Here is a 25,863-nt window from a genome sequence, read left to right on the forward strand (position 1 = left end):
GAGGAAGGAAATCGGACTAGTTCAGGAGCCCTCTGCTCAGACTGATACGGAGCTCGCTCGGAAGGGCAGAAGCCAGGACGGCAGAGAGCAGGAGGGGGGTGAGAAGAAGGTGGGGGCGCAGACCAAGGGGCCAGTAGGTGGGAAGGAGAGGAACCAGGGTACCAATGGGGCATTCAAGAGAGACAGATGTGGTCCAGAGTCAGGAGGGAGCGAGAAGCCTGAACGGGAAAGGGCACTGAAAGGCGGGAACAGCTGACCTGAAGCAAATGGTTCTTGTGGAGAACACAGGTCTCCCTCCTCTCCTCAGCCCTTCCCCCACTCCAGACCTCCAGTATACCCCAGAACCAACTGGTCATCCCAAGTCCTGGAAAATCTCTGGTAGGTGTGTCTCAGCCCACCAGCTGCCAGGCCACCCCTCCTTCCTAGCCAGCCAGCCTGCCCCTCTGACCTCTGCCCAGTCAGCTTCACTCACCCTCTACCAGCAACCGGGTGTGGGCGCTGTCCTGACCGGCCTGGCAGCTGTAGGTGCCCTGGTCCTCAGGTCGCACGTCATGGATGACCAGGCTGTGGGTGGGGCCGTGGCTGCGCAGCTCATACTTGTCTCCGGGGCACAGCTCGACCCCCTCCCGCAACCAGCACACGTGGCCCCCCCGAACGGGACACAGTCACCTCCAGTATGGCCCTGCGGCCGACCAGAACCGTCTTCTCTCTAGGGGGGCGGCGGCACATCTGGAGAGGCAGTGCTGGGGGTGAGGAGGAGAGCTTAAGTTAATAGGAACACCCAGGGGCCCCAGGAGGAGAGACGCATCTTCCCTCCCTCTGCAGCCTCACTCCTGGTCTCAGATCTCCATGGCACTAGCCCGTTCCTCCGTACCCCAAAGTCTCCTCCTCCCCAAGAAGGAGACCCTCCCCAGATGAAAAGTCCCTCGAGGAAGGGAGGCGGGGAGGCAGGGAGGCAGCATTCCCAAGACCAGCCGCCAGCCCGGGAGACTCCCGAGGGGGAGGGAAGATGATGCCCACTCCCTCCCGTTCCTCCCCAGTAGCTTACCCTCTACCTCCAGCTGAGCTACGGACTGGGCGGGACCCGCCTGGAAGCGGACCTCACCGGCGTCCTCCGGGCGCAGCTCGCTCAGCACCAGAATATGTTTCTTTCCTGCGTACGTGAGGGAGGCGCTAAGCGAGGCAGAAGCCGCCACTGGGGAAGGTTCCGGGGTGAGGGTGGGCCGGTGTAGGTCCCCGGGTCGGTTTGGACGCGGCAAGTGTGTGCCGGGCTGGGCAGAATTGGGTCACCGAAGGGAAAGAGGAGCGGTCCAGGAAGGAGGGCTCAGAGCTGGAAACCCGGGAAAGACCGGGAGACTGCTCTTTGGGCTATGGGGCGGCGCCCACTCGAGCTCGGGCGGGGCTTATCCTAGTGAGGCGGGGCCTATCTGAGTCAGGGGCGGGGCAGCAAGGGGCGGGAGTGGGAAGAAAGTCTTCCAGACCTTCCTGTCGGATGCGGACGTGGCCTCCGGGTCTCAACTGACGGCCTCCGAGTTCCCAGCTCCCCGTGGTCTCGACCTCCGACACTGTGCACTCGAACGTGGCGCCGTCACCTTCGCGGACGCGAACAGACCGGAGCTCGGAGAGCACAGACACGTTGCGCTCTGGGGCGGAGCGGGAGGCGTGAGGCGGGGCGGGGCGGAACCCGACCACGCCCACTCTCCGCCCTTCTCTCTGGAAGCCCAGCAGTCAGTCCCGGGCTGTTTGGGTCCGCAGCCCCCGCGCTCACAGCATTGCCCAGCCCCGGCAGCACCCGGAACCCACCGCACACAACCAGGCGGACGGGTCCGGCACGAGCCGCCCCCACTGCACAGCTGTAGGTCCCGGCGTCCAAGGGGCTGCATCGCCGCAGCTGGAGAAGGCGACGCGTGCCGAGAGCCTGGAGCCTGAGCCGAGGGCTGGGGGTGAGGGGGCACCCGTCCTAGGGGCGAGAGTTGCAGAGGGTCAGAGTGAACTCCGCTGGACACGGTCCTGGGAGCCGGCGGCGGCGCCCTCTGTTGTCAGGCGGTTTCCAGGCGCGTTTTTGCCTTTCTGGCTCTCAAGCTGGGATCTGGCAGTCCCAAGCCTTCAGGGCCTCGCTGAGAGCGAGGAGCCTTGTTGAGAAGGTGTCCCCTTTGGGGACGTTAGGGCTCTACCCCTTTTGTCTTGTCCCTGGGCAATACTTAACCCCACTGAGCCTCAGGCTCCTTCCAGGTAACACTGAGATTGCAAGACCTTCCTCTTAGGGCTGTTGTTAGGATTAGAGGTTTAAGTGTAAAGTAAATGTAAATCTGAGCACAGTGCCAGGCACACCCCTACAGTGAATATTAGTTGTTTCCGCCCTTATGATGCCAAGGTGGGCTGGGCTCTGACCTTCTCCCAGGTGACATCAGCCAAGGCCTGAGAAAGCTCGCACTCCAATGTAGCTGTGTCTCCCTCGGTCACCTCTAGGTCCTGTAGCCCCCGCACAATGGTCACTGGGGCCTCTGGGAGTGGGAGACGGAAGACATACTTGGGCGCAGGGGTCAGTGGTGGACACATTTAGGAAAGGTGATCAGTGGAGGCCACTAGTGAGGCAGAGAATGTGCTGGGGATCCAAGTGAGATGCTGGTCAGTGGAGGATAGGACAGGGCCATGGGGGTCAATGGGACAGGAGTGACCAGCAGGGGGTGTCATACTTTAAGGTGGCCAGTGGGGGACATGCTGGGGCTAGAGGGACATGGGGTGGTGACCAAAGCAGAAATGCTAGTGGAGTCACTCATAGGCAAGCATGGTCGGTGAGGACCACACTTGGCTGGAATGGACAGGTGACACTGGCCAGTGGGGAACATGATGGGTTCAGAAGGGCAGTGGGGGTAACTCTAGAACAGGTGCAGTTAGAAGGGAACATGGTGGGCTGGACAAATGGGGGACACTCAAGCAGAGTTGCTAGAGGGGTCATCCTCAGGCAGTTAGTGGATCACTAGGACTGGAGTGGCTAGAGAGGCCCAATGAGGCAAACAGTGGGGGGGGGGGTCACAGCAGGCAGGTGTGGTCAGTGGGGTCACACTCAGAGTGGTCAGTGGGGCCATGGTCAGGCAGGCAGACAATAGGGACCACACCAGCACAGGCTGGCTCACAGTGGCATGGTCAGTGGTTTGCAGGGACCAGAAGGTCAGTGGAGTCACGCTGGATGATCAGATGGGTCAAAGGAGTCACACTCAAACAGGGCAGTCTCTGGGGCCACACGGGCCAACGTATCAGGGGTATCACACTCTGACAGGCTTGGTCAGTGAGGGCCACACAGGTAGGGGGATCAGCAGAGTCACACTTGGGGCAGTCAGTAGGCAGGCAGTGGGCACAGCATCCGCACCTCTCACAGTGAGTCTGGCTGCACAGCGCAGGGAATCCACGGTGAAGGAGACACAGCCCGAGTCTGCCGGGCCCAGGCTGCTGAGCACCAGGCGGTGAGTGCGGCCTTCGGCATGCACGTGGCACTTGGGCCCCGGCTGCAGCCGCACTCCACCCCGGGCCCACTCCCCAGCCACACCCTCCTGGGACAGCTCCAGCTGGAAGGTGGCACTGCCCCCCTCAATGATGGTCATATCCTCCAGAGGCCGCAGCACCCTCAGCTGCTTCGCTGATTGGGGGAGAGGGAGAGAGAGGGAGAATGAGGGCTCCAGCTCTGGGCAGGGGTTTTGAGGGCTCACGCACCCCCTTGGCCCTGCCTGTACCACCTCTACCACCCAATCTGAGCCCGTGTGGAAGGAAGCTCAGAACCAGGGTACAGGGAGAAAGGAGCCCAGCAGGCCAACTTGGGGAGAGGGGCTTGTTGCTGTTAGGGGAGGGCACACACGAAGGGGGTGAGCTGCGGTTGGAGGATTGAGAGATCTGGGTGAGGGGTGCTCTGACACCGGAAGGAGCACAGAAATTGAAATCAGACATGCTGGGATTCGACCCCAACTCTGCCACGTAGTTTGGGTGCTGTGTGACCTTTTGCAAACTGCTTGACCTCTCTGGGCCTTAGTTTTTCCAATTGTACAAGGTGAATAGCATTGAGACATGGGTTTATTGTGATTAAATGAATGAAATAAATTAGAAGAGAATCCATATCAGCAACAGCAATAATTTACCAAGCTCTGTGTGGGCATCTTTTATGTTATCTTCATGAATGTTCCCAAAGATCCCCGAAGTTGGGATCACCCCCATTCTTAAGAAGACTTGGCTCAGAAAGGTTAACTCATTTGCATGAGGTCTCACAGTTAATGGAAAGCTCTGGCTTGTGGGGTGGGATTGCTCTTTGCCAAATGGGCCCATGTATCCTGGGGCGTGTGACCGAGGGATAACATCGCAGGTCTTTCTGGAGTATAATATTTATGTTTACAGCAAAGCCAACTTGGACATGTGAAATGGAATGCAAAATCCACATGGACTTCTAAGGTACATAGAAAACACTAAAAAAGGAAAGTTTTGCTTTGGGCAGGCTGCTTCAGGTCACACTTTTAGAGGCCAGGCAGGGCTAACTTGCCTCAGTGGTGAGGGGCACTTTGGTGGGGGTGTGAGGGGCCCTGGGCCAGCCAGGAAAGGCTGTGTCAGGGGGTAGGCGGTGCATTAGGAGAGGACAAGACACTCACGCCTCACGCTGAGTCTGGCCAGGGTGCGATCGTGGTGGCTCTCACAGCCGTACGTGCCCTGGTCAGCCAGCACGACACCATGGATGAAGAGGCGGTAGACATGGCCATCCTGGGCCATGGACATGCGAGAGTCATGGGGTAAGGGCTCCCCAGCTCGCAGCCAGCGCACGGCCCCCGCTGCACCCACTCGACCCGTCTCCACTTCAAGGCACACATCCTGGCCTTCCTCAGCCCGCACGTCCTGCAGGCGCCGCAGGAACAGTAGCTCTGTTTCTTGAGACGGAAGGGGGAGGGGGCACAGAGCCTGACACCCTGCTCCCTGGCCCATGATCCCGGGGCGTGTGGACATATCTGCTAGGGCCAGGGTTGGGCAAACAGGGACAGAAGCCAAGACCACTCCCTCCCCATCAGGACCAGACCTCGAACGTGGAGCCGGGCACTCGTGGCTGTGCCCCCTGCTCGGGCGGTCACCGTTCCCGCGTCGTTGAGCTGGCAGCCTCGCACTGTCAGCGTGCGGCTCAAACCGTGTTCGCCTATCTCTAGCTGGGGCCCTGGAGTAACAACGGCCCCATTGCGTAGCCAGGTGACCTCGGCGTCCGGTGGGGAGACTTCACACCGGAAGGTGGCATCATCTCCCTCGTGGACAGTGAGAGGTGTCAGCTCTGAGACCAGCTTTGCCTGTGGTGGTTCTGGGGGATGGGGTCAGGCAGTGAGGTGGGCTGTGTCTTTCCCTCTCCCTCCTTCTCCTCCTCTCCGGGGGGTGCATCTCCCAGTTATTGGAAACATCTTTCCTGAGGACCATGAGGGTGTCCTGAAGGACAAGATGCCAGCTCCCTGCCCCTCCTAGCCACCTTCTCTCAATCCTCGCCTGCTTCTGACTCCATAACAGATCATTTACCATGGACCCCATTTCTCTTAACTGTCACCACAGCCTTAGAAGACAAGCATCATCCCTCTACTTCAGAGCCAGGGCTCGGGGAGGTGAAGCAACTTGCCAGAGTCATACACTACTGGCAAGCAGAACCCAGGTCGGAACCAGGGTGAGTTGACCTCAGAGCCCCTGCTTTTAACCACTGTGCTATGTCTTCTCTTATAGAGAGGGTTCCTGAGAAAAGGAGGCCCGAACCCTCATCCCAGTTGTGCATGCATCGGTTAGAGGCAGAGGTAGCAAGGAGGGGGTCAGGGGCAGAGGGGGTCCCAGGATGGGGCAAAGGTGTGGAATTTGGGGTGCCAGGGCCCACAAGGTGTGAGGGGTGCATTGTTACCTTCCACGCTGACGAGGAAGATGCGGCTGTCCTGGGGCGTGTCGCACAGGTACTCCCCAGCGTCCCCGCTCCGTGCCCCCTGCACCCGCAGCACCTGCCTCGCCCCGGCCTGCTCCAACCGCACCCGCCCCTGGCTTGCCAGTCGCTCCCCGTCCTTGTACCAGCGCACAGGGCCCCCTGGCCCGGAGAGGTGCACCACCAGCTCTAGGTCCCCGCCTGGGGTGCTGCGAACCCTCGTCTGGGCTGCCTCGGGGGCCACCACCCGCACGGGGGGCTCTGTGGGTCAGAGCGGGGGGGGGTCACTGGGAGAGAGAGGCCTGAGGGCTAAGAGGGGGGCAGTGAGAAGCAAGATGCCGAGAGAGACGGGTGAGGGATGGACAAGGCACGCTAGAGAAGTTGGGGGGAGATTCATACGGGTTTGGGGGGGACGGCTTTCTCAGGCCTTCAGTCCAGGCCATACTTACCAGCCACTTGCACTGTGAAGCTGAGGCTGGGGGCCCCCGGGGCTGTCCCCGATTGGCAGGTGTAGAGGCCTGCGTGGGTCAGCTCTGCAGCCCGGATGCGGAGGATGCGGCGGGGGCCCTCGGCCTGGAACTCCAGGCCCTCGCCCTCCTGCACGGGGCTCCCGTTGTGACTCCAGAAGACCAGGGCGCCAGCCCGGGACACTTCACAGCTCAGCACTACCGGCTCGCCGGGGGCCACACAGAGTGGAGCAGGGGATGCCTCTGGGGCGAGGAACTGGACTGGGGGCTCTGGACAGAGAGAGGAGCATGTCGGCTTGGCCTTACTCCCCCCTCCCGCACCCAGGCCGGCAGGAGGCACCCACCAGCCACGCTGACATTGAAGGTGACAGCTTCGTCACGAGTCTCGCACACATACTCCCCGGCGTCCTCAGGCTGGGCATGGGGCAGCGTCAGGGTGCGCACAGGCCCCTCTGCTCCCAGCAGCAACGTGTCTGATGCCTCCACCTCCAGCCCATCTTTGTACCAGCGCACCTGGGACCCGGCAGGGGCCACCTCGCAGCGCAGCTCCACGCGCCCTGGGGCCCCGAACTGCAGGTCCAGTGAGCGGGCTGCCGGGTGCACAATCTTCTCTGGAGGGGCTGGCGGACGGACAGACGGAGGAAGTGGGGCTCAGGCTCGGCCACAGGCCTCTACCTGAGTCCTCCCCCACTCCCCACCGCTGGCTTCTCAGCCCTCTCTCTTCCCAGAGCAGCTCTTGGACCTCGGGTGGCGACCTCCACAGGCACCTGCTGTGTCCCAGGAGCCACGCTAAGCGCACTGTGGCTCTTGGCACAGGTACTCCTGACACTACCGCACCGATGTCAGCTTCGCTTTGTGGATGAAGACTTGAGGACTCTTTAGAGGAAAAGAATCTTTCCACAGTCCCACCGACAGGGAGAGGTAGTCCCCGACCTAGCTGGCCCCAGTGCACACTCCCCACCATGTGGCCCCGACTCCGTACCCCTCTTTCCTTTGATGTACTTATCACCTACTGGTTGTCTGTCCATCCTCACTAGAATTCGAGTTCCACAAACTGGAATTCGAGTGGAGAACTGGAGGGCTGCTCTTACTGGCTTGCTTCTCTATCCTCATTCAGAATGGTGCTGAGCACACTGGAGTTGCTCAATAAATATTTGATGAACGAAGGCTCCTAACTGCTGGGCTCCCTCCACCAGGCCTCCAGTCACTGTCATGGCCTGATCTGGGCAAGTCAGAGCTCTTTGCTGGCTGAGAATGAGGAAGCTGGGGGAGGGGTAGGCTTCCTGGGGGCAGGTGTGTGGAGGGGGCCCTAAGATGCAGGAAGTGAGAAGGTAGGGTGTCTGTCCCTTAGCCTCCTGCCTCTCTAGCTCCCCAGGATGCACAGAGACTGCCCACCTGTGACGGTGACAGTGAAGAAGGCCGAGTCATCTCCAGCATCACATACGAACTCGCCCCCCTGCTCGGGCTGGGCGGCAGGCAGCACCAGGCGGCGGTGCGGCCCGTCGCTCTCCAGCACCAGGGCCTCGCTCTCCTCGACCTCCAGCCCATCCTTGTACCAGCGCACGGGGGCGTCCTGCCGGGACAGCTCACACCTCAGCACCACACATTCCAAGCTCACGGCGATCAAGGTCATCTCATCCCGGGGATATATGATGCGCACTGGGGGCTCTGCAGAGGGGGGCGATCACAGGCTGTCACACACTCGCCGTCAGCCTCCCAGGCAACAAGAAGTCCCTGCCACTCACAATAATGTGATAAGGATACTCATAACAAGGGTAAGAGGTCTAGGACCTGCTCTCTGAAATCCACGGGGCTGGAAATCCAGAAAGCGTCAGATCCCGGAAATGGTGCATTTATCATAGATCACACACCTGCTTCTCCTTGCCCACTCTGAGGCACCCCGCCCCCCATCAACCATACTAACATTTCTCCCGGGTAGCCTATAGGTACACTCACTCTAGGCAGGATAATTAAAGAGTAGAAATCGTTTCACAGAAGTTAATGTCAGGTTTTACTGAAATGACTTTACATAACCAAATTAACAAAAAGACTTCTGATCTTAAGAGGTTCTTTTAGAGCAGAATTGTGAATAAGAGATCCGGGATTTCTGGGGTGCCTGGGTGGCTCAGTGGGTTAAAACCTCTGCCTTCGGCTTAGGCCATGATCCCACGGTCCTGGGATTGAGCCCTGCATCAGGCTCTCTGCTCAGAAGGGAGCCTGCTCCCTCCTCTCTGCCAGCCTCTGTGCCTACTTGTGCTATCTGTCAAGTAAATAAATAAAATCTTAAAGAAAAAAAAAAAAAGAGAGAGAGAGAGAGAGAGATCCGGGATTCTAATAACAAGTATTATTTCCTAACATTCCAGAACAGCCCTAAGCACCTTACACATTGAACCCTCACAGCAATCCGAAGAGGTAAGTATTGTCTTATCCCTGTTTTCCAGACAAAGAAACTGAGGCACAGAGTGATTACCCAACCTCTAAAGAGGTAACACCTGGCTACACCTGCTCTGTGGCAGGGGGTTGGGGGGGATGGGGAGAGGAAAAACGGGCATCTGGGAAAGCGAGGCTCAGACTCTGTGAGCAGTGGTAGGGATTGCAAGCCAAGGTTGGCAGAACTCAGTAATGATTTTTGCATCTGTGCATGAGTTGCCAACACCTGTCGGAAGGTTCCCCAGGGACTCTAAACACTGATTCTGGGAGTTCATTTCCAATTGCTCCAAACCGGTTGCTCTTCCACAGAAAAGGAGCTGTGTCAACACAAGAAGTGACTGGTGCCCTGCCCTGAGCCCGAGCCTGCCCTTGCTCCCAAGCTCCCTGGATGTCTATCCTAGAATCTTCTAGCTTCCAGGACACTTTCAGAGCGCCTCTAACCTTCAGCCCCCTGGCGGTGAGTCTCGGGAACTTCTAGCTTCCCGGTCCCACTGTTTGCAGAGGTGCGCATGGGCAGATGAGCTTACCAGCACACACTCAAGTCCTCTGCCTCCACCACCCACCTCCCTGACGGTTGTTTCTTAGACTCTAGAGGATGCCAGCTGGTTCTCTGGGGACCAGCAAGGCTGGCAAGTTGCAGAGGAGTGGCTGCCTGTGGTGGAGGGGGAGGTAAAAAGCACTCGGGTGAAGATGGGGTACGGTGATGGGGCTGGGGTGTGGGCACAGCTGCGGGACCTCAGCTTGGCATCAGACTTGGTTCTCCCTGGCCCAAAGCCAAGGTGGTGCTTGTCTCAACTTCCCCGTGAAGAATCTGGTGTTTTGTGGGGAGGCCAAGTGTGGGCGGAAATGTGTGTGGCTGCCATTATATCTGGCCAGAGCCTGAAGGGCCTCACTATAGGACAGAACATGTGCAGGAAGGCCTCTTTGGCTTTGTGGCTTGTGTGTGCCAGGCTGCAACTGGAATGCAGAGAGAGTGTGTGTTCGTGGGTGGGGGGTGCTAAATTGCTCAGCCTGGACTGAAGCGTCATCACTCCTGGGCTCGGGCAGGGGCCAGGGCAACGAGATGGTGCCAGGTACGGGGTGGGCACTCCAGTGAAGCCAGTGGGGTTCTTCTGTGACCCCCAGAGCTGCCTAGGCCCTGCAACAACCCTCCCCTATCACGCTCCCCCTGCCCCCGACACACTGGGAATGGCACCATGTGCTGCAGCCCTCAAGTTTCCAGCACTGAATGAACCACCATCACTTCCATAGTCGTCCTGTGCTTTTCCAGCTTTAAACATTCTCCCCACAAACTTCAGTCCACGCCTGACCCCACTGAGTTGGCTTAGCTAACTCAGCTCCTGCAGCAAGTATCCAGTTTGAAGGCACTTTCTGCCTGCGCTCAGGGCCAGCAGCCCCCAGCCTCGAGCTCCCGCAGCACCCTATCACAACATTGGACAATGCACATCTAAGACCGTCTCGCGTGTCTGGCTTTCCTGCCGGGCTGTGCGCTCCCAGGGAGAAGTGAGTATGTCTGTCTGCTTGCCGCCAGGTGTCCAGACCCAGCCCAGGGCTGGATCCTACGGGTGGCACGGGACCTCTCTCCGATGCCCGCCCTGACTCTCCTGTTCTCCTCTCTCGAGCCCTCGGCTCTCATCCTTCGCAGCACTTGTCACGAGGTGTCCACTGTACATTTATTTGCGCGTTTATTGGTTTAACACAGGGGTCGCAAACTCAAACGCCCACAGGGGCCAGGTGGGAAGGTCAGAGGCTGAAGCAGTCTGGGGAGGGGTAGAGAGGCATGGCGAGGAGGCAAGGACCGAGGACCGTGGGCCCCGTATTATGGGGGCAGCTGCTACTCAGCGCCAGCTGTTCGTCGCCACGGGGGGAAACGGGACCAGAGCCGCCGGGTCTTCGGCTTTTTCAAGAGGACGCATAACTCCGGATTGTTATTTGAACTGTCCTGACTTTGGTAAGACTCTGCAGGCCAAACAAAACACATCTGTGGGCTGCATGGGGCCCTAGGACTGCCCGTTTGCGACCCCTGGTTAACAGGTGCCAGCTAATCTGGCAGCTCTCAGGGCACGGAGCCCACGTGCGTCCACAGCCCCTGGCCCAGTGGTCAGCACACAGGAAGTGCTCAGCAAACGAGCCGTTGGAAAGCAGCTCTTCCTGCGGTGGCCCTGGGCCTGGGAGGAGACTGCTCCCTCTGGAACAGGGGCTCCAGGGTCTTCGGGGCAGGGATCCTTGGTCCATGCCCCGCAGCCCTGCCTCCCTCCTCCCCAGCGAGCTAACTAGGGGGTCCAGGCCAGCTCCCCCAAGGGCTCAGGACTGTGCTCCGGGCAGCTGGGGGAAACCCACACCTGTGACAGTGACGGTGAAGGAAGCCGACTCGTCATCGATTTCACACAAGTACTCGCCGGAGTCCTCAAGCTGGACAGCGGGCAACACCAGGCGGCGGACAGTGTCCTCCTTCTGCAGGAGCAGTGCGGGACTCTCCACCACCTCCTCGCCGTCCTTGGTCCAGCGCACCTCGGCCCAAGGCCGGCACAGCTCACAGGTCAGCACCACGCGCTCCAGGCGCACGGCTGCCACATACACCTTCCCACTGGGGTACACGATCCACGAGGAGACGTCTGGAGGACAGGGACAGTCATGGCTGGGACCCAGGGGCCCTGCTGCCCTGCCTGAGCTGTGCCGTTCCCTCCTCTTAGCAAGTGGGCCGTTTGTCGGAGGAGAGATTAGGTCTCATGGCTGCTCAGACTAGCCACGCCCGGTGGGAGACCCCACCACAGTCACCAAAGCACATCACAGGCAAGGAGGCACCCTCTGCTAAAGAAACGTGCTACATTCTCAGGGTTGGGACAGGGACCGTATGAAAGGTGGAAGCACGGAGAGGTGGGTTGGGTGCCCAGATGAAGCCAGTGTCTCCCATAGGCTCCTCAGATCTTCTAAGCCCCCTAGCGCAGGGGCCCACCTGCCCCAGACCCCGCCTCGCCATACAGCCTCCATTCCTAAAGGTCCCCTCCACAGGGGAACAGAGAGGGAAGAGCTTCCCTGTGGATTGTGCAGCCCTGGCCAGTGTTAATGACAACACGTTTCCGGTGGGTGACTGACCCTCAGGGTGCAGGCCAAGGAGGGGCATGGGATCAGCCAAGGGGAGAGAGAAGCATGGCCTGGGGACAGTGGCTGCCCGGGCGGGCAGTGTCCCACGGGCCTGCCTGGCCCCCCACCTGTGATGGTGACCGTGAAGTAGGCACGCTCGTCTCCAGCGACACACTGAAATTCGCCCCCATCTGGAGGCTGGGCAGCAGGCAGCACCAGGCGGTGGTGGGTCCCTTCCTTCTCCAGGACCACGAGGTCACTTTCTTCCACCTCCTGCCCATCCTTGTACCAGCGCACGGGTGCGTCCTCCCGGTCCACCTCGCAGGTCAGCATGACACACTCCGAGGTGATGGCATGCACGAACACATGCTCCTGGGGGTCCAGGATATGCACCGGGGGGTCTGGTGGGGAGCAGAGACGGGGTCACACAGATACCCCCCCCCCCCACAGGAGACCACTTCCTCCTGGGGAGATGCTGGAGGGTGGAGGCCATGCTGTGCAGGGGGTCTGGGCAAGGACGTGGGGTCCTGAGTGTGTGGCCGGTAAGGCAATGAGATTGCGTGGCACCTGAGGGTCAGAGGTAGCTCCCTGAGTCCCAAGAGGGTCAGAAGTGGCTCCGCGGGGACATGGGCCGGGCGAAGGCATAGCCAGCCTTTGTTTCAATTGAGAGGAGGTCACGATCATGGGCCCCATGAGTGCCACGCTTGCTGCTGCTTTCAAGAGACCCCTGGAGCGCTGGCCCCAGGACGGGTCGGAGGTGGGAACAACTTAGCAGTGCCGCTAAGTAATACAGCTGCTCTCTACAGGTAGTAAGTTCCCTATCATTGGGGACATGCAGGCAGCAGCTGGATGACCTCCTGGCAATGGGGCTGAAATAGATTTCCACTCAAAGGGAGATGATGAACTGAATCGGGGGTTCCTAAGCTGCCCTCCCAGAGCGGATCCCTGGGCTCTGCCCTGGACAGTCTGGTGTCTGGGGGGTCCTGGGCATATGCATTTTTAATAAGCTTCCAGGGTGGTTCTGAAGCTCCCAGAACATGAACTGGCTTGAGAACCACTGGACCACTACACTTAAAGCTCCCCTTTGACCTGGGGCGCCTGAGGCAGTTGGGTAAGCACAGACCTGGGTGTGAACCTCTGAGCCTCAGTTTCTTTCTCTGTGAACTGGAGAGCTATTCCTTCTCATCCAATTATGAAGATTACACGAAATGGCGTATATATGAAGTATTTAGTATATATACTAAATACTTCCTCCTGGTAGGCCACCTCCTGGTAGGCCCCCCTGTCTCCCCTTCCCTTGAATTTTGTTTCCCCACCCCCTACTCAGAGCAGGGTAGGTGGAGGGCAAGAACACCGGAGGGTGCTGGTGAAAGGCAGACTTAGACGCCAGTACAGAATAATTTGAAAACATGTCTCCTGACCCGCAAGGCTATCCCTGGAAGGGACCCCCCAAGCAGGCAGACCGAGGGGTGGGGCTTACATGGCCCCCTCGAGTCAGCATCAGGGGCAGGAGCCCGGACCGCTACAGTTGCTGACCTCGGACGGTGACACTGAAGAAGGCAGAGACCCCCTCCGTCCTGCACTCGAACTCGCCACTGTCCCGAACCTCCGCGGCCGGCAGGATCAGACGGTGTTTGCGCCCATCCATCTTCACCACCAGCGACTCGCTCTCCTCCACCTTCTGCCCATCCTTGTACCAGCACGCTGGGAAGTCCACCCGGGAGAGCTCACAGGTCAGCACCACCCGCTCTGAGGTCGTGAAGGTCAACGACACCTTGTCCTCAGGGCTCAGGATGTGCACGGGGCTCTCTGTGTGGGGAGAGGAGTGGGCACAGGCAGCACCCTCGTCACCCTCTGCCTGGGATCAGCACCCCTCTCTGCTGTGGGGGGGGGTGGGGTGTTCCTGCGTCAGGCCACACAATGCAGTCACTGTCAGTGCATTTGTTGGAATTGAAAAAAAAAAATCATCTGGGGCTTACACACCAACTCTCAAGTGCAGTGTACAGAATTCCTAGGAAGTCTGCTGAAATGCAGATTCTTAGGCACCCCCCACATGTCTAAGGGCCGAACTTATCAACCAGCCCTCCAGGCAACATCCCAGTTTGCATTCTGGAAATGCTACTCTGGTTGCTGGTTCTTACTCTGCCCTCCCCCCAGGGGGCCAGCAGCTGACCGCTTCTGGGCCCTGTGCTTGGGCACCCAGGAATTCCTCAATTGGCCTTACACATGCCAGCAATGGTGAGATGGCAAGTGCCACATGTCCCTGCACTTTCAGATGCCCACCGAGAGCTGTCTTGCTCAGGGGGGCCTCATTTCCTTCCTTCCCTGTGTCCCCAGGTGGCACAGGATGCCTCTGGAGCCAGACTGCCTGGCCTCATCACCCAGCACTAACACTCATAGCTTGGTGATTCTGGCCAAGTCACTTAACCTCTCGGTGACTCAGTTGCTCTACCTGTAAAACAGGATAACAAAAGAGCTCTACCTTATAGGGCTGTTGAGAGAACTGTGTTAATGAACACAATGTATGTGAGACGATTAGGGTTGTGCCTGGCACATAGGAGGTTGCTTTGATAACGTTACAGGTTACAGGAAGCAGTCAGGGACTAGGGACCAGGGTCCACGTCTTGGAGATAAAAAGGTGACCCAATCCCCTCAACCACAAAGCACGCCAGAGAAGGTAGCTATGAGGTGAAGATACTAAGGAGTGTTCTCTACATTGCATGTAGGTTGATATGGGCCTTGTGGACCCCGGAGCCCTCTGTTTGGGCCCATTCAGGACTTCTGTGTCTTGACCCTATCTGTCTGCCCTGGTCCCCACCCGCACCAACCTTGGATGGTGAGGGCGGCTGAGTCCTGAACGCCCGGGCAGCTGAAGCCCACCAGGGCCCCGCTGTGCTGGTGCTGGACGGCTCGCAGGAGGAGCCTGTGCTGTAGGCCTTTCTGCTCGATGCGGTAGCGCAGGGCCCCGGGCTCCACCTGGCCCTCCGGCTCGTGACTCTTGAGTTCTTCCCCGTTAAGGAACCAAGTGCCCTGGATGATGGTGGAAAGATCCAGGGAGAAGACAGCATCTTCCCCGTCGTACACCTGGACATCTTCCAGCCCGGCCACCAGGCGAGCCGTGGGCACTGCGATGGGGACGGAGCGCAGCCATCAGAACCAGAGGGGCGGCAGAGGGCAATGGTGTGCAGCACAGGGGAAGGCCGAGAACAGGCTGGGGACCAAAGGCTGGGGAAGGGAGGAAAGAAGATGGGGAGGGCCTGACTGGGGCACAGCTACCATCAGGTGGGGGCCAACGGGACTGACTCACCAAGGTGAGCGGACCCGTGGAACACGACATGCGGGCTGCGGCCGTGTTCGCTGACCGTGCAGACGCGGAAGCGGTAGTCGCCCTCGGAGGGCACACAGTCTCCGGGGACCTCCACAGCTCCGGCCTTCTCGATGCTGAAGCACTGAATCCAGTCTTCGGAGCCTACCTCCTGCCGCTCCAGCCGATAGATGAAGGGGGTCTCAGGGGCTGGCTCGGGGGGCTTCCAGGTCAGCAGGACCGTGTTCTTATGGCCCTTGAACATCTCTGCCAACACGGGGGGTCCCGGCGGGCTGTGCTTGACACCTAGGACAAGGGCAGGGTGTGCATTCCGGCCCTGCTCCAGCCTCCCGCAGCCCTCCCACCGTGAGTCCGTCTCGCCAGCCCAGGCTCAGGCATCTGGTGGCCCTCCTGCCCACAGGCGCTCATGCCCTCACATTTGACTCTGAGCAGAGTGGTGGTCCGGGAGTTGCCCAGGCTAAAGGTGACCTCGCCAGCATCTTCTCGGGTGACCCCTGGAAGGACCAGGGCGTGCATGTGGCCAGAGCTGCTCTGGCAGGTAGCCGGCAGGTCTTCCCCATCGCGGCTCCAGCGCCCCTCGACCCCAGCTTCTTGTGTCTCCACCAGCAGCACCGCGTTCTCTCCCTCAAGGACGTCCAGCTTCCGGGGCAGCCGCTTCAGGATGGGCCCTGAGATAGGTATGCGAATCCCTCAGCCTGGGGTCTGGGCCAGCCTCTGCCCCGGCATCCTCCCGCTGGCTAGCCCACCTTTGACGGTCACGTTGGCCACGGTGCGCACCCGGCCCCGCATCTCGCACAGGTAGACACCGTCGTCGTCTGCCTTCAGCCTGTGGATGATGAGGCGCCGGACGGTACCCTCCTCGATCTGCTCGTACTTGCGACAGGGCAGCAGCCTCTGGTCCTCGCGGAACCAGGCCGTGGGAATGCGAGAGTTGGGCACTTTACACTCCAGCACGGCGATCCCATGCTCCCGGCCTTCCACGTCCTGCAGGGGCCTGGTGAAGCGGAGGCGGGGCTCTGTGTGGAGGGGAGAGGCAGGAAAAGGCTCTGAAGGGGGCCCAGCCAGGGGAAGGACTTCTTGCATCATCAACTGCCTAAACCCGAATGAGCTCCTGCCATTTTTTCTCCCAGGGCCTGCAGGGGTTCTGGAATCACAGGAAAACCACCAGGAGGGAAGTGAGATGGCCTAAATTCTCATCTGACCCTGACACTCGTCAGCCACATCACCTTGAGCAAGGCCATTCTGGTGATTCTGGGCCTCGGTTTCCTGACTTTATTATTATTTTTTTTTAAAATACATATTCATAAAAAAATTACATATTTATTTTAGAGAGAGAATCCTGAAGCAGACTCCCCACTGAGCGCAGAGCTGATGTGGGATGTGGGGCTTGATCCCAGGACCCCAGGGTTATGACCGAAGCCAAAATCTAGAGTCAGCCACTCAAGTTTCCTGACTTTAAAGTTGGGAAAGGGATGGAAGGGCTTGGATCACATCAGTGAGTTTCAAGCTGTTCTCTGGGGTCTCTCGGGGCCCTACACAAATTCTGCAAGGGTCTGAGTCGAATTTCTCTCTCTCTCTTTTTTTTTTTTCTAAAGATTTTACTTATTTATTTGTCAGAGAGAGAGAGAAAGCACACAAGCAGGCAGAGAGGCAGGCAGAGGCGGAGAGAGAGGCAGGCTCCCTGCTGAGCAAGGAGCCCGATTTGGGACTCGATCCCAGGACCCTGGGATCATGATCTGAACCGAAGGCATCGGCTTAACCCAATGAGCCACCTGCATCCCAGGAATTTCTCTTTTAAAGTACTTTAATCGGGGCGCCTGAGTGGCTCAGTCGTTAAGTGTCCGTCTTCAGCTCAGGTCATGATCCCGGGGTCCTGGGATCGAGCCCCACATCGGGCTCCCTGCTCAGAGGGAAGCCTGCTTCTCCCTCTCCCACTCCTCTGCTGTGTTCCCTCTCTTGTTGTGTCTCTCTCTGTCAAATAAATAAAATCTTAAAAAATACATTTACAAAAATAAAGTACTTTAGTTGCTTTCGCCTGGATGGAGCTAGAGAATGGAATGCTGAGTGAGATACGTCACTCAGAGAAAGACAAATACCATATGATCTCACTCGTATGTAGAATTTAAGAATCAAAACAAATGAGCCAACAGGGAAAAAAGGGGGGGGGGCACACCAAGAAATAGACTCTTAAGTATAGAGAACAAACTGCTGGGTACCAGAGGGGAGGGCGGGAAGGGGGATAGAGGATGATGGTCAAGGGGTACAATTACCCTGGTGAACATAAATAAATAAATACACAAGATGATTTTTTAAAAGTGTGGTGAAAATATATATATATAAAAAGTCCTTTCGTCATTTTCAAAATGGCACTTTACCAAAAGAAATGATGATAGAAATGACCAGTGGGTTAGGAGGCCATTGGGGCATCAACTTTGTCCCGAAGATGTAGGCAAGCTCTGCCTTCCCACTGGGCTTCTCTTTCCTAGTGGTGTTAGTTAGTGTGGCCCCTCGGGTTTGGGGTGTATCAGACCTTAGCAGGACAACACAGGGACCATACGCCTGAGTGAGCACCAGGCAGGGCTCGTGGGATTTGCAAACTCTTCTTCTTCCGAGGGAACAACGTGGGTAATAACGAGTGATGGTATAATCCCTCCAGCTGTGATGAGCTGCAATTATGGAGTTTACCTTCCAGTGGGGGCTGCGTCCCCCCCCTTCGGGTTTTCTGTTTATGAGCACTGTAAGCATTTGTGAAATATTGTTGATGATTCAACTGTGAAATAGAAATTTCCTCTCCTTCACCTTCTTTCGAACATGGAGAGCAATTTCGTGAAAGGGCATGTTTCCTCCCTCAAGCTTCCCTTTGGTGTGAATCAGGAGTTTCTCAGTGTGTTCCCTGCAGCCTGAGACTTTCCCACAGGACTCACCGAGGAGACCCAGTTAGGAATTCAGTGTATATTCAATAAAATAACACCCTTGTCCTCACTGATAGGCTTTATAAGTACATGGTATAAATCTGGACCTAGAACTAAAATGTTTCTTATATCAGTCTCCTATGTTGGGGCCCCACATGGGATTTCAATTGAGGGAGGGGGAGTAAAACAAAAAGGCTGAAATCCACTGGACTAGAAGTGCTCCCTCTTGGCTGGTCCATCAATCATTACTTAAAGCCGTTTATCAAAGGGTCATTTTCCACTCTCAGCCTCAGAATCACTTAGGTGGGTTGCTAAGTAATTCCTGGGTACCCTGGAGACCTACTACATCCGAATCTCTGGGGGGTGGGAGGCGGACAGGAAAAGGTATGTGACCACTCCGCCTCCCCCCCCCCCACCGTTTCTGCGGCTGCGCTGGAGGCCCCTCCTCAGGGCCCGGGAAACCCGGGAGGGGATGGGGGGCGCATCTCAGTACCTTTGACGTGCAGCTGCACGGCACTGAGCGTCTGCCCCGCGGAGTTGCGCGCAGCGCACACGTAGAGCCCGCGGTCCTTGGCCTGGCAGTAGAGCACCTTGAGCACGAAGCCGCCGTCGCGGTCGCGGTACATGAGGCGGCGGCGGTCGGAGAGCAGCGGGCGGCCCTCCCAGTGCCATTCGATCTCGGGCTCCGGCTTGCCCATCACGTAGCACCGGAACTTGGCGTGCTTGCCCTCGTTCACCCAGAAGGTCTTGGGCGCGCACTTGAGAGGCTCCACCACGGGCTTGGGGGCCTCATCGGGGTCCTCGGGGGGGTTCTCGGGGGGCTGGTGCACCTGCAGCAGCGCTCCGGCCTGCGCGTGGCCGTGCGCGTTGCGGGCGTGGCACACGTAGACGCCCGAGTCCGGCAGCCGCGCCGCCAAGATGCGCAGCGCTAGGCTCACGCCCTGGCCGCCTTCGGCGCGGCCAGGCTCGAGCGTGAAGTGGCCGCTGTCCCACACTTCGTCCAGGGCCATCCCGTCCTTCTCCCAGTAGAGCGCGGGCGCGGGGAGGCCCCCCACCTGGCACGTCAGCACCACCTGTGCCCCCCGCAGCACCCACTGGGACCGGGGCCCCGCCAGGAACACCGGGGCGCCCTCCCCGGCCCCGGGAGGCGGCAGCGGGCGCTCGGCGGGCTGGGGCTCGGACTCGGAGGCCGGAGGCTCCAGCACGGTGACGGCGGCCGCCGCGTAGGCCTCCCCGGCCGCGTTGCGGGCGCGGCACACGTAGACCCCCGCGTCGGTGGGCAGCGCGCCGCTCAGCAGCAGGCCGTGCTCGGCGCCGTCGGCCGGGAAGCTCAGGCGCTCCGAGGCCGCCAGCTGCTGGCCGCCTTTCTCCCACACGACAATGGGCGGCGGCTCCCCCAGGACGACGCACTTGAGCTCGGCCTCGGCGCCACTTACCACCCGCACGGGCCGCGGGAAGCGCAGGAAGCACGGGGGGCTCCCCTGATCTCCGGAGCCCGCCTTCATCGTGGCGGCGGTCGCGGCCCGCCCGCAGTGGCGCGGGGGAAGGGCGGGCGGCGGGCGCGCGGAGGCCGGGGGCGGCGGCGGGGGCCTGCGAGGCGGTGAGCTGCTGGGGCCCGGCCTCGGAGCTCTCCCCCGGCCGCCGGCTCCCGGTTCGTCTCCTTACCCTCGGCCCGGAGCTGCGGCTCTGCGGCGGCGGCGATTCCCGGGCCCCGAGCCGAGCGCTCAGGGGCAGTCCTTCCTGTTTGCCTTTGCTGCGAGGGGCCCCGCAGCCTCTTCTGCCCGCGGCCCGGCTTCCTGCTCCGGAGAGCCTCTCTTCCCAGCCCCCTCCCACAGCCCGGGCCTCTCTCCCCTCCTCCCTCCCACCTCCAGCCGCCAGGTCCCCAACCGCCCGCCAGGCTGGGGCCTGAGTGGCAGAGGCGCCTGCAGCTGCCAATCCCAAAAATATTCTCTGATGACACAGCTGGAGGGACAAGAGCCCAGACTGGCTCCTCCGGGCTAAGTTTAGAGCAGGCGGGACCACCTGCCCCCCACCCTAGCCCCAGTTCTAGCCCCAGCCTCAGCCCTTCCCCCCAGGACTGGCCTAGCAGCTGCTTGGTTGAAAGGGGCCCCAAGAAGGTCTGAGGGGCTGGCACATTCTGTCTTTGCGACGAATAACACTCTTAGGAGCTGGTGGACCCCAGCTCCGAGGCTCCTGTCCCACCTGATGTCACCTCTGTGCTGGGTAGAGGGATGTGGCTGTGTGTGTGTGTGTGTGTGTGTGTGTGTGTGAGAGAGAGAGAGAGAGAGAGAGTGTGTGTGTGAGTGTGTGTGTGTGTGTGTGTGTGTGTGTAGGGGAAGGGGTGGTATGTGTGGGTCAGGTCACTCGGGGTGAAAACCCTCACCAGCCCCCTCCCCCACAGGCTTGGCAGGAGTGGAAGATAAGGCTCAGGGCCACAGACATCTGCGTCAGAGATAGGAGGTCTCAATGCCATGGGCAGGGGCCACTCTGGATTGCAGGGCGTGGGAAGGACTGGGGAGACCAGGATGAGAAGGGTAGAAGAGGCCCCGTGGTGGGATGCTGAGGGCAGAGTGGGGAAGCAGGGGGCAGACCCTGACAGAAGGGGCACAGGGCAGGGAGCGGGTTCACAGTTGGCAGGGCTAGGTGAACTATGTCGCCCCATCTGCCACTCCTGCTCCTCTTGCTGCTGTCCCCAAAGAGTGGGCATGGCTGCCATGGGCCAGAGCTGGACCGGGCACTTGTGCTGGCCAAGGTGAGGGCCCTGTTCTTGGATGCTCTGGGGCCCCCCACACTGTCCGGGGAAGGCGGGGACCCTGGAGGCAGGCGTCTGCCCCGAAGACATGCCCAGGGGGGCTTCCTGCGCAGGGGCTCTGAGCCCAGGGAGGAGGAGGATGTCTCCCAGGCCATCCTTTTCCCAGCTACAGGTAATGAAAGTGGGAACCGGCAGGGCGACTTGGAGAAGCAGTGTGGTACATACAGCGTGGGCTCCAGGGCCAGACGGTTCTGGGTTTGAATCTCCCGTCTCCTCACCTGAAAATGGGCAATAATGCCTACCTCTCAGGACTAAGCGAAAAGGTGCAAGGCTCAGGGGAGGCATTTGGGAGACATTCATCTGGGAGATCAAGAGTCTCTAGAGACAGACATTTGGGTCTGGGCCCCTTTTCTTCACCTTTCCTTCTTCCTCTGCCTCTGCTCCCTACTTCAAACCTTGTTTCTTTTGTCCCAATTAGCTGAGACTTGAAAAGATAACAGAAATGCAGGGGTAAGATTTGTTGGGAAACCTTTCCAGGAAATTAATCTACTTTCTCTTAAATTGCCTTTCATCTCCATATGTGTGTTTTGCAGTTCCACTGATGGAACCAGTAAAGCCCTCTTCCAAGTGGACTTTCTCATAATCTGGCTTATCCTTTGCTTCAGAGAGGAGCTCCTTCCTCCTTGTGCCTTGGTCTTGTGCCTTGTGCAGCGCAGTGACTCAGGGTGGATTTGGGATCAGGCAGAATCCCAGCCTGGCAACTTAGTCGTTAAATGTCCCTTCCTCTTTGTCACCCTGTTTCCTTATCCGCAGAATAGATCAATCGTGAGATTTTAAATGAGAGAATGCGTGGGACAGTGTTGTCCCAATCTCTAGTCCTTCCCCATCTGCGTACCTGTCATGGTAGGCCGCCAACTGCCTTTCTTAGAAAGCACTGCCCTCTATCCTGGGTGATACGCTTTCTCCTCCCAACCCCCCACCCCTGCCGCTTTTTCCTTCAGATGTGAACCTATTTTTTTTAAGTGGAATTAAATTATTTTTTTTTTTTAAGAAAGAGAGAGCACCAGCTGGAGGGGCAGAGGATATCAAGCAGAGTCCATGCTGGTGTGGAGCCCAGTGGGGGGCTCGATTCCACCACCTTGAGATCATGACCTGAGCTGAAACCGAGAGTAGGATGCCATCCAGGTGCCCCTAAACGCGGAATTGTTTTAAAGACTGTATCATGCAGTATTTCTGACAATATAAAAAGATACACGGGGTGGGGCGCCTGGCTGGCTCAGTCAGGAGAGCATGTGACCCTTGATCTTGGGGTTGTGAGTTTGAGCCCCATGTTGGGTGTCGAGATCACTTAAAAATAAAATCTTAAAAAAATTTTTTTAAAGCTATCTGGGGGAATAAAACAAATGCCCCTGTATTCAAGGTACCTTCATTCAAGATTCTGTTTCACATGACCGGTGAACAAACATTTAGGTCTAACGATGCCAAGCGCTGGCGAAGGGCGGGCAGGGCCTCTTATATACGTGGCTGATGGGAATATTAATTGGTGAAACCATTTCGGAGAGAAGTTGGCAACATCTTGTATTTTTAGAGTCCTTTAGGGATGAAATAACAAATGGAGAGCTTCTGTGCGTGGGCAGAGCACTCAGAGTGTGGCTGGCTGGTGGCCAGCAGTCCGGTCCCTGCCATTGGGGAAGAGGAGAGGTCCCGTGCTCTCCCGGTCGGGGCTGCCCTCTTCCTTCCCTCTGTCTCCTCAGGTGCCAGGTGCATGGACCAGCCAGTGGCTAGAGAGCTGACCCCAGAGGCAGAGGACGGCCTCTTCACATACGTGTTCCGGCCATCCCAGCACATGCGCAGCCGCCAAGTGACTTCAGCCCACCTGTGGTTCCACACGGGACTGGACAGGCGGAGCAAAGTGGCTTCCAATAGCTCTGGGCCCCTGCTAAGCCTGCTGGCGCTGTCATCGGGGGTCCCCATGGCCGTGCCCATGTCATTGGGCCAAGCACCCCCTCGCTGGGCGGTGCTGCAGCTCGCCCCCTCTGCCCTCCCTCTGCTGACCAACCCAGTCTTGGTGCTGCTGCTCCGCTGCCCTCTCTGTTCCTGCTCAGCCCGGCCCGAGGCCACACCCTTCCTGGTGGCCCACACCCGGGCCAGGCCACCCAGTGTGGGGGAGCGAGCCCGACGTTCCACTCCCCCGTTGCCCTGGCCCTGGTCTCCGGCGGCGCTGCGTCTGCTCCAGAGGCCTCCGGAGGAACCTGCCTCCTATGCCGACTGTCACAGAGCTGCCCTCAATATCTCCTTCCAGGAGCTGGGCTGGGACGGGTGGATTGTATACCCGCCCAATTTCATCTTCCACTATTGCCATGGGGGATGTGGGCTGTCTGCCCCACCGGACCTGTCCCTGCCGGGGCCCGGGGTTCCTCCCACCCCTGTCCAACCTCCTTCTTTGTTGCCAGGGGCACAGCCCTGCTGTGCTGCCCTCCCTGGGACCATGAGGCCCCTACGTGTCCGTACCACCTCAGACGGTGGCTACTCTTTCAAGTATGAGACGGTGCCCAACCTTCTCACACAACACTGTGCTTGTATCTGACTGCGTCCTGCTGGTAGCTGCGTCCATCACCAGCTGGAAGAAAGGGCAGAGTTCAGAAAACGGATGGTTCCCACTGCCCCCTCCTTCCGTCTCTCTCTGCCCCAGGGCTCCCTCCCCATCCCACCCCTGTCCCATGGGTAACATGGGACAATAAACAACACAGTGCATATGACTTGGCACACATCCTCTGGCTTCTCTGATATGGTGGGGGGCAGGTCTGGGCCCCAGGAGCATGGGATCATAGGATCTCAGGTCACACAGCCTCACTCGACCTTGAAGTCGTGGAGTTCCAGAGCTGGGATTGGGCATGCCTCTGGTGGGAAGCTGCAACTCTTGCAGAAGACACAAAGTGTTCTGAGCTGTTGGTGGCCGCTCCGGAGACCGCTGGATCCCCTGCTCTTCTCTGCCCGAGCTGATGGACCCTAGTTCAAGGTCAGGGGAGCTGTAGACTGGCTGGAGATGATGGTTTTCAGGGCCTCACTGGAGACAGACATTCCGAGCAGCTTAGATCTTGGGTTTCTCAGGAACTTGGGTGGGAGATAAGGCAAAAAGACAGATGAGCTGGCAGGGCCTGGAAGTTGACAAGGGCAGAGAGCGGGGAGAACGCTCTGGAAGAGCAGAGCCTACTACCAGAGAAACAAGCTCTCGGGTCCGTGTATGGACGTACCTATACTCCGTGTCCAGAGCGGGGTGCAGAGAGTACTTTTCCCACTATGTTTCCCATCACTCCATTCCTGCCTGCCTTGTCTGGGCCTGCTTCCCTGGCCTTCCTCCATGCTTTGTTCACTCTCCCCCGACCCCTCCATCTGGTTGTCCTCCTGCCCTGCCCCAGGGTCTTGGCTCTCAGCCAGTAGTTTCCATCCAGTTTCCCTTATAAAACGGTGATGTTCAGGTCCCTTTGACTGAAAGTTGGAGCACTTTCTGATAGTGACCGCACGACCGCAGTGCACATGCCTGCTAACGGTGACTTGTCAGAATCTCCTTCCTATGAACCCCGCTTCACTGGGTGGTTAAGTGCCTGCTCTAGGAAGGGGCTGTGGAGGGGCAAGACTTCCATCCCGTCACCCTTAGGCTAATGTCTTCCCCCTCTCTGAGCTGAGCTGAAGGAGCTACTCTTCCTCAGGGCACAAAAGAGCAGCCCACGCCACACTCTGGAGCTTGGCCCCAGTCTCTGTTGATGCTGAAACCCCAGCGAGGCCGCTGCTGCTCCAGAGGGGGGACCCTGCCTGTTCACAGTCCCCAGTCTCTCCAAGCACCCTCCTCTAGACCCAGCACTGCAACTAGTCTATACCCAGGGCTCCTGGGGTCCCCACTCAGGTGGTGGACTGGCGAGAGGGCTGGCTGGATTCGGGCAGTGGTGGGAATGAGATTTCCACCAGTCTCTCCGAGCTTCATGCTCTCGCTGTCTGGCTTCCCTTGCCAGAGCCTCCCTGCCTTGAGAGGCCTTTCCCTGGGATCTGCAATCCTCCTCCTAGGCCTGGGCCTGTGTAGCTCAGACTTACCCTATCCCAGGAATGTGGATGACATCTGAGGGCTCTACCGAGGGGCACGGCGTTCTCCACTAGGCACTGCTGGTAAAAAGTTTTCTTGTACCTGAGACAGAGAGAGAATCATGAGGACAAGGCAGTGTCCTTTACAAACCTGCCGGACATTTTCACTGGAAAGGGATATGCTTTATTTGAAAGTTATCCTTTCTCTGTGTGTGTATGTGTCGATATGTGTGCGTGAGAGAGAGAGAGTGCAAAAATATTATTTCTTTTATGGTATTTTATGATATATTCTTTTATGATTACTTACCAAAATTAAAAGTTGGCAATTTTGGGGGTGCCCGGGTGGCTTAGTCAGGTGGGCATCTGACTCTTGGTTTTTTTTTTTTTTTTTTAAAGATTTTATTTATTTATCAGAGAGAGAGAGAGGGGGAGAGAGCGAGCAGAGGCAGAGGCAGAGGGAGAAGCAGGCTCCCTGCTGAGCAAGGAGCCCGATGTGGGACTCGATCCCAGGACGCTGGGATCATGACCTGAGCCAAAGGCAGCTGCTTAACCAACTGAGCCACCCAGGTGTCCCTGACTCTTGGTTTTAGCTCAGGGCATGATCTCTGGGACAGGCTCTGCTTTCAGTGGGGAATCTGCCGGAGAGTCTCTTGTTCTCCCTTTCCCTTTGTCCCTCCCCATACCGTTCCCTTCCCCCGCTCTCTCTTTTTAAAAAATCTTAAAAAAAAAGAAAACCAAAACAACAAACCACTTGGGATTCTAATTTGGACCCTAAGATTTGTCTTTGTAACTTTGCTGCTGAATTCTGTGAAATCCCAAAGTCTGGTAGTCACACAGGCCTGGGCCACCCCTTCCAGAATCTCGAAAGCCTTATTAAATTCTGTTAACTTAGCAAATCAGAGCGA

The 25,863-nt window shown here is 58.4% G+C and overlaps 2 protein-coding genes across 2 annotated transcripts; one reads left to right on the forward strand and one right to left on the reverse strand.

The window, feature by feature from the left end:
- Nucleotides 1–464: 464 nt before the first annotated feature.
- OBSL1 (obscurin like cytoskeletal adaptor 1) lies at nt 465–19,700 on the reverse strand. Its single transcript, XM_059393563.1, is given in 21 exon segments — nt 465–650; nt 652–743; nt 1,049–1,153; nt 1,482–1,643; nt 1,804–1,960; nt 2,392–2,504; nt 3,371–3,637; nt 4,632–4,904; nt 5,051–5,320; nt 5,897–6,172; nt 6,361–6,648; nt 6,723–6,998; nt 7,774–8,046; nt 11,151–11,423; nt 12,021–12,293; nt 13,429–13,701; nt 14,721–15,017; nt 15,200–15,502; nt 15,634–15,885; nt 15,964–16,233; nt 18,623–19,700. Coding segments are annotated over 21 exon segments (5,691 nt in total). The 5' UTR covers nt 19,635–19,700.
- INHA (inhibin subunit alpha) lies at nt 19,694–23,583 on the forward strand. Its single transcript, XM_059393561.1, has 2 exons — nt 19,694–21,053; nt 22,636–23,583. The coding sequence occupies exons 1-2, from the start codon at nt 20,780–20,782 to the stop codon at nt 23,466–23,468; spliced, it is 1,107 nt and encodes a 368-aa protein (XP_059249544.1). The 5' UTR covers nt 19,694–20,779; the 3' UTR covers nt 23,469–23,583.
- Nucleotides 23,584–25,863: the final 2,280 nt, after the last annotated feature.

This window comes from Mustela nigripes, chromosome 3 (genome assembly GCF_022355385.1).
Source record: "Mustela nigripes isolate SB6536 chromosome 3, MUSNIG.SB6536, whole genome shotgun sequence".
Lineage (NCBI taxonomy): Eukaryota > Metazoa > Chordata > Mammalia > Carnivora > Mustelidae > Mustela > Mustela nigripes.